The sequence below is a fragment of the Balaenoptera acutorostrata genome, chromosome 7, assembly GCF_949987535.1.
Source record: "Balaenoptera acutorostrata chromosome 7, mBalAcu1.1, whole genome shotgun sequence".
Lineage (NCBI taxonomy): Eukaryota > Metazoa > Chordata > Mammalia > Artiodactyla > Balaenopteridae > Balaenoptera > Balaenoptera acutorostrata.
In genome coordinates, this window is record NC_080070.1 from 8,132,079 (window position 1) to 8,145,592 (window position 13,514).

General features: G+C 45.9%; 1 protein-coding gene across 1 annotated transcript in view; it reads right to left on the reverse strand.

Annotated features, from left to right (window-relative positions):
• The window catches only part of CNTNAP2 (contactin associated protein 2), a 1,523,154-nt gene that overhangs the window by 238,894 nt on the left and 1,270,746 nt on the right, over nt 1–13,514 (reverse strand). Inside the window, exon 17 of the mRNA XM_057550506.1 lies at nt 3,792–4,010. Coding sequence (XP_057406489.1) covers nt 3,792–4,010 — 219 coding nt within the window. The remainder of the gene's footprint in view (nt 1–3,791; nt 4,011–13,514) is intronic.

The window sequence follows — 13,514 nt, forward strand, 5'->3', positions numbered from 1 at the left end:
GGAAGAAGAAAGCTAAGGGAATAAAAGGTAAAGGAAAAGGTAGAGAAATACCTCCTATTTAATGAGTACTGGCTCTGTGCCAGATACTCTACAGCGTGCTTAGCATGGACTAGCTCATCTCCTCCTGAGACGTAGGAACTGTATCCCTACTTGACAGATATATTAGGTAACTTGTCAGTGGTCTCTCAGATGCTAAGTGGCAGAGGTGGGATTCAAGCCCATGGTGTTACGGGTAATCGCTCGGCAACTCAGAACTTTTCAAACCACTTCTAAACACACAATCCTAAATGGCTAAAGTTGGAAGAAAGTTTGGAGACCAACTAATCCAATTCCTTTATTAGATGAAAAAAGAGACTCAAAGAGGAAAAGTGGTAACACTTGTTATGACAGCTGAGCTGAGAACAACTTCCTGGTTGCCTGAATCCCTATCAAATAGTCTTGGGATAACTGGCTCCAGGACTTCAGAGCTGTTGAATTTGTTGTTTTCTGGAAACAAGCCCCTCCCCACTTCCCCTGGGGTGGACTTCTATTGCAGATCAATATTTCTCATACTGTCTCAAATAGCTTGTGTCCCGGAGATGTGCCTCACGCCCACATCTCAGATTACAGGAAATTAGAAACTGGAACAGGAGACTTACTCTTTTTCATCAAGTGAAAGGAAGTTGCTGACTCATCATGTCAGCCCACTGTTCTGAAACTTTTCTCTCTCCAAAGTCAACAGTGGTTTCATAATTACTAAATTCAAAGAACATTTTCTTAGCTCTATTTTACACATGGGACTTGATATTATCTGTCAATGATAAGCAGTTTCATGAAACTCTCTCCTCCTGTGACAGCCTGTCTCCTGGTTTTTCCTTGCTTGTTCTTTTCATTCCTCTTCATTCTTCTTCCTGAGATGCTACTCTTTTTGCTTCTCCCTTAGATTTAAGTGTTTTGTTGGACTCTGACCACAGCCCTCTCCTCTTCTCTTTTATTAAGCTGTTCCCAGGTCATCTTGTTTACATGAATCAAAATTCTTTCCAAGACCATAATAAATGTCTCCCCCTACCCTTTTTCACTTTACAGCTTTACTTGGTCTCCAAGATTCTTGGAGACCACTACAGTCAGTAGACAGAAAGGGATAAAAGTAAAATTGGATCTCTGCATCCAGGGAGATCTCAGAAAAATGAGAAATTGGGTCAATTAGGGTCACCTGTTATAATGAAAACCAAGTAGAATCTAACCAGCATGCCTGGGATGAACAGGATTTAGGAAGAAACATCCTAGGTGATCTGGGTAAGATGTATTGATAAAGGGGAATTTGTTCACAGCGTTTGGCAGGAATCAGTGGACCTGATGTTTGATAAAAATAATTAAAAAGTCTACAAATAACAAATGCTGGAGAGGCTGTGGAGAAAAGGGAACCCTCCTACACTGTAGGTGGGAATGTAAATTGGTACAGCCACTATGGAGAACAGTATGGAGGTTTCTCAAAAAACTAAAAATAGAGTTGCCATACAATCCAGCAATCCCACTCCTGGACATATATCGGGACAAAACTATAATTCAAAAAGATACATGCAGGACTTCCCTGGTGGCACAGTGGTTAAGAATCCGCCTGCCAATGCAGGGGACACGGGTTCGAGCCCTGGTCCGGGAAGATACCACATGCCACAGAGCAACTAAGCCCGTGCGCCACAACTACTGAGCCTGTGCTCTAGGGTCCGTGAGCCACAACTACTGAGCCCACGCACCACAACTACAGAAGCCTGCACCTACAGCCCGTGCTCTGCAACAAGAGAAGCCACCGCAATGAGAAGCCTGTGCACCGCAACGAACAGTAGCCCTTGCTCACCACAACTAGAGAAAGCCTGCGTGCAGCAATGAAGACCCAACACAGCCAAAAAAAAAAGATACATGCACCCCTATGTTCATAGCAGCACTGTTTTCAACAGCCTAGACAGGGAAGCAACCTAAATGTCCAGCAACAGATGAATGGATAAAGAAGATGTGGCACATACATACAGTGGAATATTACTCAGCCATAAAAAAGAATGAAATAGTGCCATTTGCAGCTACATGGATGGACCTAGAGATTAGCATACTAAGCAAAGTAGGTCAGAAAGAGAAACACAAATACTGTATGGTATCACTTATATGTGGAATCTAAAATATGACACAAATGCGCTTATCTATGAAACAGAAACAGACTCACAGACATAGAGAACAGACTTGTGGTTGTCCAGGGGCAGGGGGCGGGGGAGGGTTGGATTGGGAGTTTGGGGTTAGCAGATGCGAACTATCATATATAGAATGGATAAACAACAAGGTCCTTCTGTATAGCACAGGGAACTATATTCAATATCCTGTGATAAACCATAATGGAAAAGAATATGAAAAAGAATATATATATGTATAACTGAATCACTTTGCTGTACACCAGGAACACAACATTGCAAATCAACTGTACTTCAATAAAAAAGTAATTTAAAAATAATGTGTAATTTTGAGAACTATAACTTGAGGGGAGGATTTGGAAGGGACTGAGCTCTGGTTGGGGTGGAGCAGTCAGTACTTTATTTCAAACTCTGTGACTTTCATGGCCCCTGGCTGACGTGGCTTGTTATCAAGTCAGTCTTACTTCCAAAGCTAACTGACTACGCTAACAATTTGCCCACATTTCACCAAAGGAGTGGACATCTCATTTTACCTCTTTTTGTGACTTTCTAATGTTCTTAAAACATCCTGCCATAATTATGAAAGACACCATCGGGACTCTGACCTCCACTGGGTGGAGCCCAGGTGGAAGGTCATGACTGCTTTTGCTGGGCCTGAGACCGTGGCTGACAGACTTGACCAATTAACCCACACACACCTAGAGGGGAGGTCTAAGGTGGCAAGACAGCCACCAAGTCCTTCAAACTTGCTTTCTTTTCATTCAACAGAAGAAAAATAGCTAATTTCCTAAAATATTAGTATTCTGGAAAACAAAAGTTAAAATCTCACAAGCCATGGAAACAAGTATTGATTGAAAGTAATGTTAGGTTCAGCTAGAACGTGTCATAAGCAAAGACCAGAATGTGGGGCTAGATCTACTTCTCGCAAAGGATGCTTTACTTTTTGCTCTGTTTCAATTTCTTCTCAGTGTTGATCTCTTTCCTCTGTGGAAAGATGTTATGTAAAGAGAAGTCTAAGTCTTTCTCTGCCTAGAACCTCGAGGCTAGGTAGAGAAAGGAGTGGATTTCTACTTATCATTTCAAGCAAACCTGAACTTAGGGAGCCCATTCCTTCTCTCCCCTCCCTCCGTCCCTCCCCTTCTTCCATCCTTCCTTTTGCACATTTACAAGTGCTCTAAATCATTAAGGAATTTTATGCAGTTCTAAAACCATAAACCTAAAACTGCATAGATCAGAGACCTCAGAGATGTCCTAGCCCACCCTCTCATTTTGTAGATGAGGACTGTGGGCTCCAGAACGCAGAGAGTAGGGACTCCCCTGGTGGTCCAGTGGTTAAGACTCTGCACTTCCAACGCAGGGGACGCGGGTTCGATCCCTTGTCGGGGAACTAAGATCTCACATGTCGTGCAATGTGGCCAAAAAGAAAACACAACAGAAAGCAGAGAGTAGAACCAGATTTAGGGTTCCTGGGCCCTCTTCCTTGTTCCATTCTGTTTCGGAGGAGACCACAAGAGGCAAAAACACTTACTTTTGGAAAAATCTCTATCAGAACCCTCTGTCGGCAGTTTTATTTTTTCCCAAGGTGGAAGTTATTTCAAGCAACAGAGAAGTCACTCTTGCTGCCCCATCACTCACCGACAAACAGCTGGCTGTAGAGCTCCAGGCGGGTGTGGCCTTCCGCCGGGGCCTTGCGGGTCTGCCGGGGTAGCCTGTCCACCTGCAGGCTGGCCTGCTTGACATTCCTCTCCGCGGTGACCCGGTGCCACTGGTCATCGTTGAGAGGGGAGGGTGACCTCACCACAATCTCCACTGGCCCGTTTCCGACATCAAATGAAAAGGACACTTCCGTGGCAGCTGGAGGAGCAGAAAGCATGAAAGGCACATGAGTATCTCCCTCCCAGATACCAAACAGTGGTGAATTCTAGAGGTAAAACAAAGCATGGAGAGAAGAGTAATCTAAGCTAGTCACTTGCTACAAAGGTCCAAGGCGAAATCCTTTGAGGAGGGATAAAACATGAACCATTGCTAACCATTAATAACCAGGGGGAGGAAAATAAACTTGGATTGGGGGTCAGGTATACATTTGTTTATTTTATCAGGAAGTTACCATCATTGACTCTTTCCAGATAAGGAACTGAAGGCTGGAGCACTTAAGCGCATGTCGAGCATCTTAGATTTAGTGAGTAGTGGAGTCAGGATCGGAACCAGGCTTCTCAGATTTCAGAGCCTGAGACCTTTTGGCTCTACGTACACCGTGACTCTTCAGTAGCTCCTAGGGCGTGACTTGTAGCTCTGGCTGCGCCAAGCGTCACCTGAGAGCTTTACGAAACACACCCGTGTCCAGCTCTGTCCCCAGGGATTCCCACTCAGCTGGGTAGGCACTGGTATTTTTTAAAAGCTTCCTGGAAAATATTAATATATAGCTAGAGTTGAGAGCTGCTGCTTTGGGGGAATTCACAAAACTTTATTTCCTTGATCTAATCCTTCAAGTTCCTAGGGAAAGTTAGGGAGCTGTGAATTGTGCAGGCAATGAGGATGACCCACATCTTTTCCGGACCTCTGGGGCTGGGCAAAGGGCAGCTCCAGAGTCCCGCAGAAAAACCCCTTTCTTGAATCATTTGTTGCACACCTTGGATGTTCACCATCTGGGATGTCAGGTCCTTCTCATAACCTACCCTCCAGCACTAATCACAAATCATTCTTCTTCTTCTTCTTTTTTTTTTTTTTATAGATCTGCTCCCAATCAAACTCGGTTAATAAATCACGTTTCAACCGTGGAACAATGGACTAGGAGGTTGCTTTGGTAACTCCAGTGGTAAGTGGCTTTCTTAGAACACAGTTTAGGTTTCAGGTTCCTCAGTGACCACGTAGTGCTTTATAAATATGTTTCCTTCAGTGTACATTTTCCCCGCGCCTGGCAGGAGAGGCCGCGGCCTGCGGGTCCCAGCCCCTTAGCCTGGTGCATTCTTTTGACGGGAAAGACGTGGCATACCACCGGGTCTTCTAACTTTGCTTATAAAGAGGGTCAGCTCCTCTATCGATCAATGAGCCTCTGACGAATCTCCAAGCAGTTTAATTAAATATCTGTCTTTTTTTTTCCCCCAGGCTGATGAAAAATTCAGCTTCTCTGGACTGGTACCATTTTGAGATGATGTTGCAAGCCATCAAATTTCTCATTTAAAAACCGCAGTGGGCCAGGTTCTCTCAAGACCTAGACTGTTCCCCACCTCTGGGTCAGGCCCCTCTGAAAGCTGCATTAACTTTATTGAGTTCCAGGGACATCAGACACAGAACTCAATTTAATCAACCTAATTGTACCAAGGAATTTGGTTCCTTGATGTCGTTAGAAAGGGAACTTTAATTTTAACACCTGTGGTGATGCCACACGTGCTCTGGTGACATTTCTTCTCTAAATTAGGAGCTCCTGCCTTCCGGGGTCACTGCGACCTGATGGAGGCCAGTGACCTTCACCAAGGTTTCTGCAGAAGTATGATCAGAATATGGGTCGACGATCATACGACTCATGGACTGAATGATCTTTCCCTGAATTTCTGGCATGCTCAATGGGGAAAACGTAACCTCGGTTTTTAAGATTGAATTTGTTCTGTTCTTGCAGTGCTGTGTCTTAGCAGATGCATTTTAAAATGTAAGTTGTCAGAATAGCCAGAGAACAAGGCTTCCTGAGCTAAGAAGGAAAGATGGTTTTGTTTCAAAGGCATCAACAGCCATCAGGGAAATACGATTTAGGGATAAATTGAGTTTAACCCTAAACTTTGACTCAGAGGGATTAATGCTCCTCTAATTTCCTCTCCTCCTCTCCTCCTGCTCTGACCAATTTTTGTTCAGGTCTTTAAGTTGTCACTATTTGGAGAAACTCTGAGAACCAGCAGATACCAGGAAATATCCATACTTCCTTCTCTGCTTGTCGCACTAGATCCCCTGTTCCTAACATCAACACTTCCCTCTAGGGAAGGAACGAAGGTCTCCAGGACCTGCTGTAGCTCAGTCCTCTCCCCAGCTGGGTGCAGGAAGAGGGACTCAAGGCCGAGGGCCTCTGAGAGCAGAATCCTCCTCCAAGAGCCTCCATCCAGGCTCTGTTGAAGTAATGTTCACAATTTCAGCCCATCCCACTTCCCTTCTGGTGCTTCCTGAGGCCCCGCATGAGAGTGAGGGAAAGGGTTCCTTTCGCTTATTCATTCAATGTCAGCTTCCCTGACATCGCCTTTGAGAAATCCTATCTCCCAGCCAAACGGCAAGCATGTTTTAAAGGCTTCTGAAGTTCAGTTTGTGGCTGATTGCTCTTCGTCTCTGGGTGAGAGGAGCTGACATTTTAAGAGAGATAATTACAGAGAGAGTCAGCAAGCGAAGGAAAGGCAGGCAGAGTAAAAGACACGAGAGCCAAGGACACCATCCTCTTAATGTGTTTCTCCAGGAGACTGAAGTGTTGCCCTGTTTCTGACTGTAGAAAAGGAATTTCTGATGTATCGAAACTATTCTTGTTTTCAGAAATAAGTATTTGAAGATTGGATGTTTCTAGCGTGGCTCATTAGAAAGAACACTGTAGCAAACACGAATGGTTGCCTTTCTCTTAGTGTCAGGAACTGGGAAGCATCTTTCTTGCAAACTCACAAGTTAGCCTGCCATTGTTTGGTAGATGCTGGCAGAAGACAGGAGACTCGTGGGTCAGAGACAAAGCACTGCATTCTTCACGGTGCAGCAGGCAGCATGAGCGTCAGTTCTCCTTGGCTTCTCTGGTCCCCAGAGTCCCGTGGGGGCCATGTGGAGCTGCCTGTGCAGTGAGTTTGCATCACAGCCAAGGAACCCTGACTTTAGGAAACCCCGAAGTTTTAAAAGGGCTGCTAGCAAACCTGCTTAACTTTTGTCCTGGGGAGAGACATTGGCTTTATTATCCTGGTCAGGAAACAAATCTACTCTCTGTTCTGGAGGAAGACATTCTGTCCTCCGAGACTGTTTGCTATACACACATCCTTTAAAAGGTATGAACAAAGCTGACAATGCCTCTTGTTCAGAAGACAAGCAGAAATGGGAGAGACCCATGGAGAATTCTGCCCGACAGCTAGACAATCCCCCACCCTTTTCCTTGTGAGCCGACCTGATTTTGCCCAGGAAACTATGTGCTTCCATACAACTTTATGCTTCAGCTATGGATGGCCCTACCCCAGGCCCAGAGGGTGTATCTGGATTTGTCTAAGTCAAACATGAGAATTCTGAGCTCCCTGCCAGCAACCCACTTAAGATGGGATATATCATTTCCTTCTGGCCAGTAAGGCATGAGGGGGAGTCTTTGGAAGAAAAATTAATTAGTTGGTAAGAGAAGAGATAGTCATCCCCTTTTGCTCCTTGGTCTTGGGTGGAGATGTGGTTTCTAGTGTTGGTGGAGCCGTCTGTAAATCTCGGACACACTGAGGAGAACAGGGAGGGAAATGGGATGGACCTGGGGCTTAGCGGACGTTGTTCAGCCCCTAAATTATTCCTGGAGCCACTTCAAGACTTCTTCTGTGAGATATCCCTTATTGCTCAAGCCATCTTTCTTGCAGCTAAAAGCATCTTAACTGATATAGAGAACGGTTTAGCAATCAGTATTTATGAGTTCTAGTCTTCACTTTGCTTTGTCACCTTTTGGGCTCTGTTTATTGGTGTCTGCAAGGAGGATTACATCTATAGTTTCCCAAGAGTTTCTATGTCCAAAATGTGTTTGAAAACACTGATGAGCTCTAAGGTCCCTTCAAATGCGAACATTCTATGATCTAATTTCCAAGAGATTCTAAGAGAAACAGTAAATGAAATAGAGCTGGTCTCACTAGTAGTGGTAGATATTGGATCACTACAGGGAGAAAAGAGAGATATTAGAAGAGAAATGCACAAGGTGGCATATGGGCATTAGAAACAAGCATGATGGCAGAAATCATCTTTGATCACATCTGGCTCATAACTTCATTTGAGTGACAAAGCAATGAATGGGACAGAACCATGGACAGCTCTTGGTGTGTGTATATATATATATATATATATATATATACACACACACATACACACACACACATATATATATATATTTTTTCCCTCCCCTCCTTCAAGTGTAATTCCAGCAGGTGGCACTATTCACTCTCATTCTAACCATGAGTTTTCGGAAACAAATCACTCCAGGCTTAATGTACTGAGAGACGAATTTAACAACTGACCAGAATAGTAGGCTTTTGGACTCTGGGTTTTCCCAGCAGGTGAGATAACATTCAGACATTAGACTCAAAGCATCAGTTGGAAGCAGCAGAAAAAATTGGTCATTCAACATAGAATAGGTAAAAACACAAGGGAAGGTACACAAAGTGAGCACACTGAGAAGACCAGCTAACACGGTTGCAGTTTTGATGATGATTTGTTTCTTTCACTCTAAAGTGAAGTTCAAGGACGGATAGCTTCCAAAGGGCTATTCTGCACCAAATCTCATTTGATCCATACAACAGAACTGGTAATAGGCAGAGCAGATATTTTAGCCTCACTCTACGACTGGGGAATGTTATGAATTTTCTGCTTTCTTTTTCTTTTTCATGAAGGAAGGGCTAAGTGTCCATTAGGAGACAAAAGAATTTAGACAACAGGAAAGGGTATGAGAAGACACAGGTAGGCTGAAAATGAGGTCATTATGGGGGATCAGAGAGGTGAGAAACAGGAGGAAGAAGCAAAGAGAACACCTATGATCCTGTCCACGGCCAGGCGCTCCACTGCACACTGGGTGTCATCCCTTCTTATCTGTTCCAGGACATCCCTCCAGCAATTCCCCCTCCCCTTCTACAGTCTCTATAATTTGTCCTCTACTGAACCATTCCGCGTGACCGTGTGGACCTTCCTCTAATGCTAACAGCCACCACCTCCACTACAAAATCCTTCTCTTGTCCTTACATCCCATTTCTTTGCTCCCTTTTGTTGCCAAATTCCTCGAAAGAGCTGCCTGTACGCTCTGTATCTGTGTCTGCTCCTCTTAGTCTTTCTTTAACCCCATCACCTTAAGGCTTTCTCTTTCACTACATTGTGAAACTGCTCTAGACTCAGTGCCTAAGCACTTACTGGTCCCTTTACCCAAATAACTCTACGGCTGCTTTTCTATCCCTCTGCACACAGCCCTCATATTAGAAATTCCTTCCCTGCGGAGGGAGAAGATGGCGGAAGAGTAAGACGCAGAGATCACCTTCCTTCCCACAGATACAGTAGAAATACATCTACACGTGGAACTGCTCCTACAGAACACCCACTGAACGCTGGCAGAAAACGTCCGACCTCCAAAAAGGCAAGAAACTCCCCCCGTTCTTGGGTAGAGCAAAAGAAAAAAGAAATAACAGAGACAAAAGAATAGGGACGGCACCTGCACCAGTGGGAGGGAGCTGTGAAGGAGGAAAGGTTTCCACGCACTAGGAGCCCCTTCGCGGGCGGAGACTGCGGGTGGCGGAGGGGGGAAGCTTCGGAGCCACGGAGGAGAGCGCAGCCACAGGGGTGCGGAGGGCAAAGCGGAGAGGTTCCCGCACAGAGGCTCGGCGCCGAGCAGCACTCACCAGCCCGAGAGGCTTGTCTGCTCCCCCGCCGGGGCGGGCGGGGCTGGGAGCTGAGGCTCGGGCTTCGGTCGGATTGCAGGGAGAGGACTGGGGCTGGCGGCGTGAACACAGCCTGAAGGGGTTAGCGCACCACAGCTAGCCGGGAGGGAGTCCGGGGAAAAAGTCTGCAGCTGCCGAAGAGGCAAGAGACTTTTTCTTCCCTCTGTGTTTCCTGGTGCGCGAGGAGAGGGGATTCAGAGCACCGCCTAAACGAACTTCAGAGACTGGCGCGAGCCGCGGCTATCAGCGCGGATCCCACAGCAACAGGGGCGCAGAGGAAAAAACGGAGAGACTCCCGCACAGAGGCTCGGCGCCGAGTAGCACTCAGCAGCCCGAGAGGCTTGTCTGCTTAGCCGCCGGGGTGGGCGGGGCTGGGAGCTGAGGCTTGGCTTCAGTCGGATCGCAGGGAGAGGACTGGGGCTGGCGGCGTGAACACAGCCTGAAGGGGTTGGCGCACCACAGCTAGCCGGGAGGGAGACCGGGAAAAGGTCTGCAGCTGCCGAAGAGGCAAGAGACTTTTTCTTGCCTCTTAGTTTCGCTGCGCGCAAGGAGAGGGGATTCAGAGCACCGCCTAAACGAACTCCAGAGAAGGGCGCGAGCCGCGGCGATCAGCGCGGACCCCAGAGACGGGCGTGAGACGCTGGGGCTGCTGCTGCCGCCTCCAAAAAGCCTGTGTGCGAGCACAGGTCACTCTCCACACCGCCCCTCCCGGTAGCCTGTGCAGCCCGCCACTGCCAGGGTCCCGGGATCCGGGGACAACATCCCCGGGAGAACGCACTGCGCGCCTCAGGCTGGTGCAACGTCACGCCGGCCTCGGCCGCCGCAGGCTCGCCCCGCCTCCTCTGTACCCCTCCCTCCCCGCGGCCTGGGTGAGCCAGAGCCCCCGAAGCAGCTGCTCCTTTAACCCCGTCCTGTCTGGGCGGGGAACAGACGCCCTCAGGCGACCTACACGCAGAGGCGGGTGCAAATCCAAAGCTGAACCCCAGGAGCTGTGCGAACAGGGAAGAGAAGGGGAAATCTCTCCCAGCAGCCTCAGAAGCAGCGGATTAAAACTCCACAAACAACTTGATGTACCTGCATCTGTTGAATACCTGAATAGACAACGAATCATCCCGAATTCAGGAGGTGGACTTTCGGAGCAGGATATATTAATTTTTCCCCTTTTCCTTTTTTTTGTGAGTGTATATGTATATGCTTCTGGGTGAGATTTTGTCTGTATAGCTTTGCTTTACAATAGCTTTATTTTACTTCACTATATTATAGCCTCTTTCTTTCTTTCTTTCTATTTTTTCTCCCTTTTACTCTGAGCCGTGTGGACGAAAGGCTCTTGGTGCTCCAGCCAGGCATCAGGGCCGTGCCTCTGAGGTGGGAGAGCCAACTTCAGAACACTGGTCCACAAGAGACCTCCCAGCTCCACGTAATACCAAACGGCAAAAATCTCCCAGAGATCTCCATCTCAACATCAAGACCCAGCTTCACCCAACGACCAGCAAGCTACAGTGCTGGACACCCTATGCCAAACAACTAGCTAGACAGGAACACAACCCCATCCATTAGCAGAGAGGCTGCCTAAAATCATAATAAGGCCACAGACACACCAAAATACACCACCAGACGTGGACGTGCCCACCAGAAAGACAAGATCTAGCCTCATCCACCAGAACTCAGGCACTAGTTCCCTCCACCAGGAAGCCTACACAACCCACTGAACCAACCTTAGCCACTGGGGACAGATACCAAAAACAACGGGAACTACGAACCTGCAGCCTGTGAAAAGGAGACCCCAAACACAGTAAGATAGGCAAAATGAGATGACAGAAAAAAACACAGCAGATGAAGGAGCAGGCTCAAAACACACTGGACTTAACAAATGAAGAGGAAATAGGTAGTCTACCTGAAAAAGAATTCAGAATAATGATAGTAAGGATGATCCAAAATCTTGGAAATAGAATAGACAAAATGCAAGAAACATTTAACAAGGATGTAGAAGAACTAAAGAGGAACCAAGCAATGATGAAGAACACAATAAATGAAATTAAAAATACTCTAGATGGGATCAATAGTAGAATAACTGAGGCAGAAGAAAGGATAAGTGACCTGGAAGATAAAATGGTGGAAATAGCTACTACAGAGCAGGATAAAGAAAAAAGAATGAAAAGAACTGAGGACAGTCTCAGGGACCTCTGGGACAACATTAAACGCTCCAACATTCGAATTATAGGGGTACCAGAAGAAGAAGAGAAAAAGAAAGGGACTGAGAAATTTTTTGAAGAGATTATAGTTGAAAACTTCCCTAATATGGGAAAGGAAATAGTTAATCAAGTCCTGAAAGCACAGAGAGTCCCATACAGGATAAACCCAAGGAGGAACACGCCAAGACACATATTAATCAAACTGTCAAAAATTAAATATAAGGAAAACATATTAAAGGCAGCAAGGGAAAAAAAACAAATAACACACAAGGGAATCCCCATAAGGTTAACATCTGATCTATCAGCAGAAACTCTGCAAGCCAGAAGGGAGTGGCAGGATATACTTAAAGTGATGAAGGAGAAAAACCTACAACCAAGATTACTCTACCCAGCAAGTATCTCATTCAGATTTGATGGAGAAATTAAAACCTTTACAGACAAGCAAAAGCTGAGAGAGTTCAGCACCACCAAACCAGCTTTACAACAAATGCTAAAGGAACTTCTCTAGGCAAGAAACACAAGAGAAGGAAAACACCTACAATAACAAACCCAATACATTTAAGAAAATGGGAATAGGAACATACATATCGATAATTACCTTGAATGTAAATGGATTAAATGCTCCCACCAAAAGACACAGGCTGGCTGAATGGATACAAAAACAAGACCCATATATATGCTGTCTACAAGAGACCCACTTCAGACCTAGAGACACATACAGATTGAAAGTGAGGGGACGGAAAAATATATTCCATGCAAATGGAAATCAAAAGAAAGCTGGAGGGGCTTCCCTGGTGGCGCAGTGGCTGAGAATCTGCCTGCCAATGCAGGGGACACGGGTTCGAGCCCTGGTCTGGGAAGATCCCACATGCCGCGGAGCAACTGGGCCCGTGAGCCACAACTACTGAGCCTGCGCGTCTGGAGCCTGTGCCCCGCAACGGGAGGGGCCGCGATAGTGAAAAGGCCCGCGCACCGCGATGAAGAGCGGCCCCCGCACCGCGATGAAGAGTGGCCCCCACTTGCCGCAACTAGAGAAAGCCCACACACGAAAAACTAAGAGACCCAACACAGTCATAAATAAATAAATAAATAAAAATAAATAAAGTATTAAAAAAAAAAAAAAAAAAAAAAAAGAAAGCTGGAGTAGCAATTCTCATATCAGACAAAATAGACTTTAAAATAAAGACTATTACAAGAGACAAAGAAGGACACTATATAATGATCAAGGGATCGATCCAAGAGGAAGGTATAACAATTGTAAATATTTATGCACCCAACATAGGAGCACCTCAATACATAAGGCAAATACTAACAGCCATAAAAGGGGAAATTGACAGCAACACAATCATAGTAGGGGACTTTAACACCCCACTTTCACCAATGGACAGATCATCCAAAATGAAAATAAATAAGGAAACACAAGCTTTAAATGATACATTAAACAATATGGACTTAATTGATATTTATAGGACATTCCACCCAAAAACAACAGAATACACATTTTTCTCAAGTGCTCATGGAACATTCTCCAGGATAGATCATATCTTGGGTCACAAATC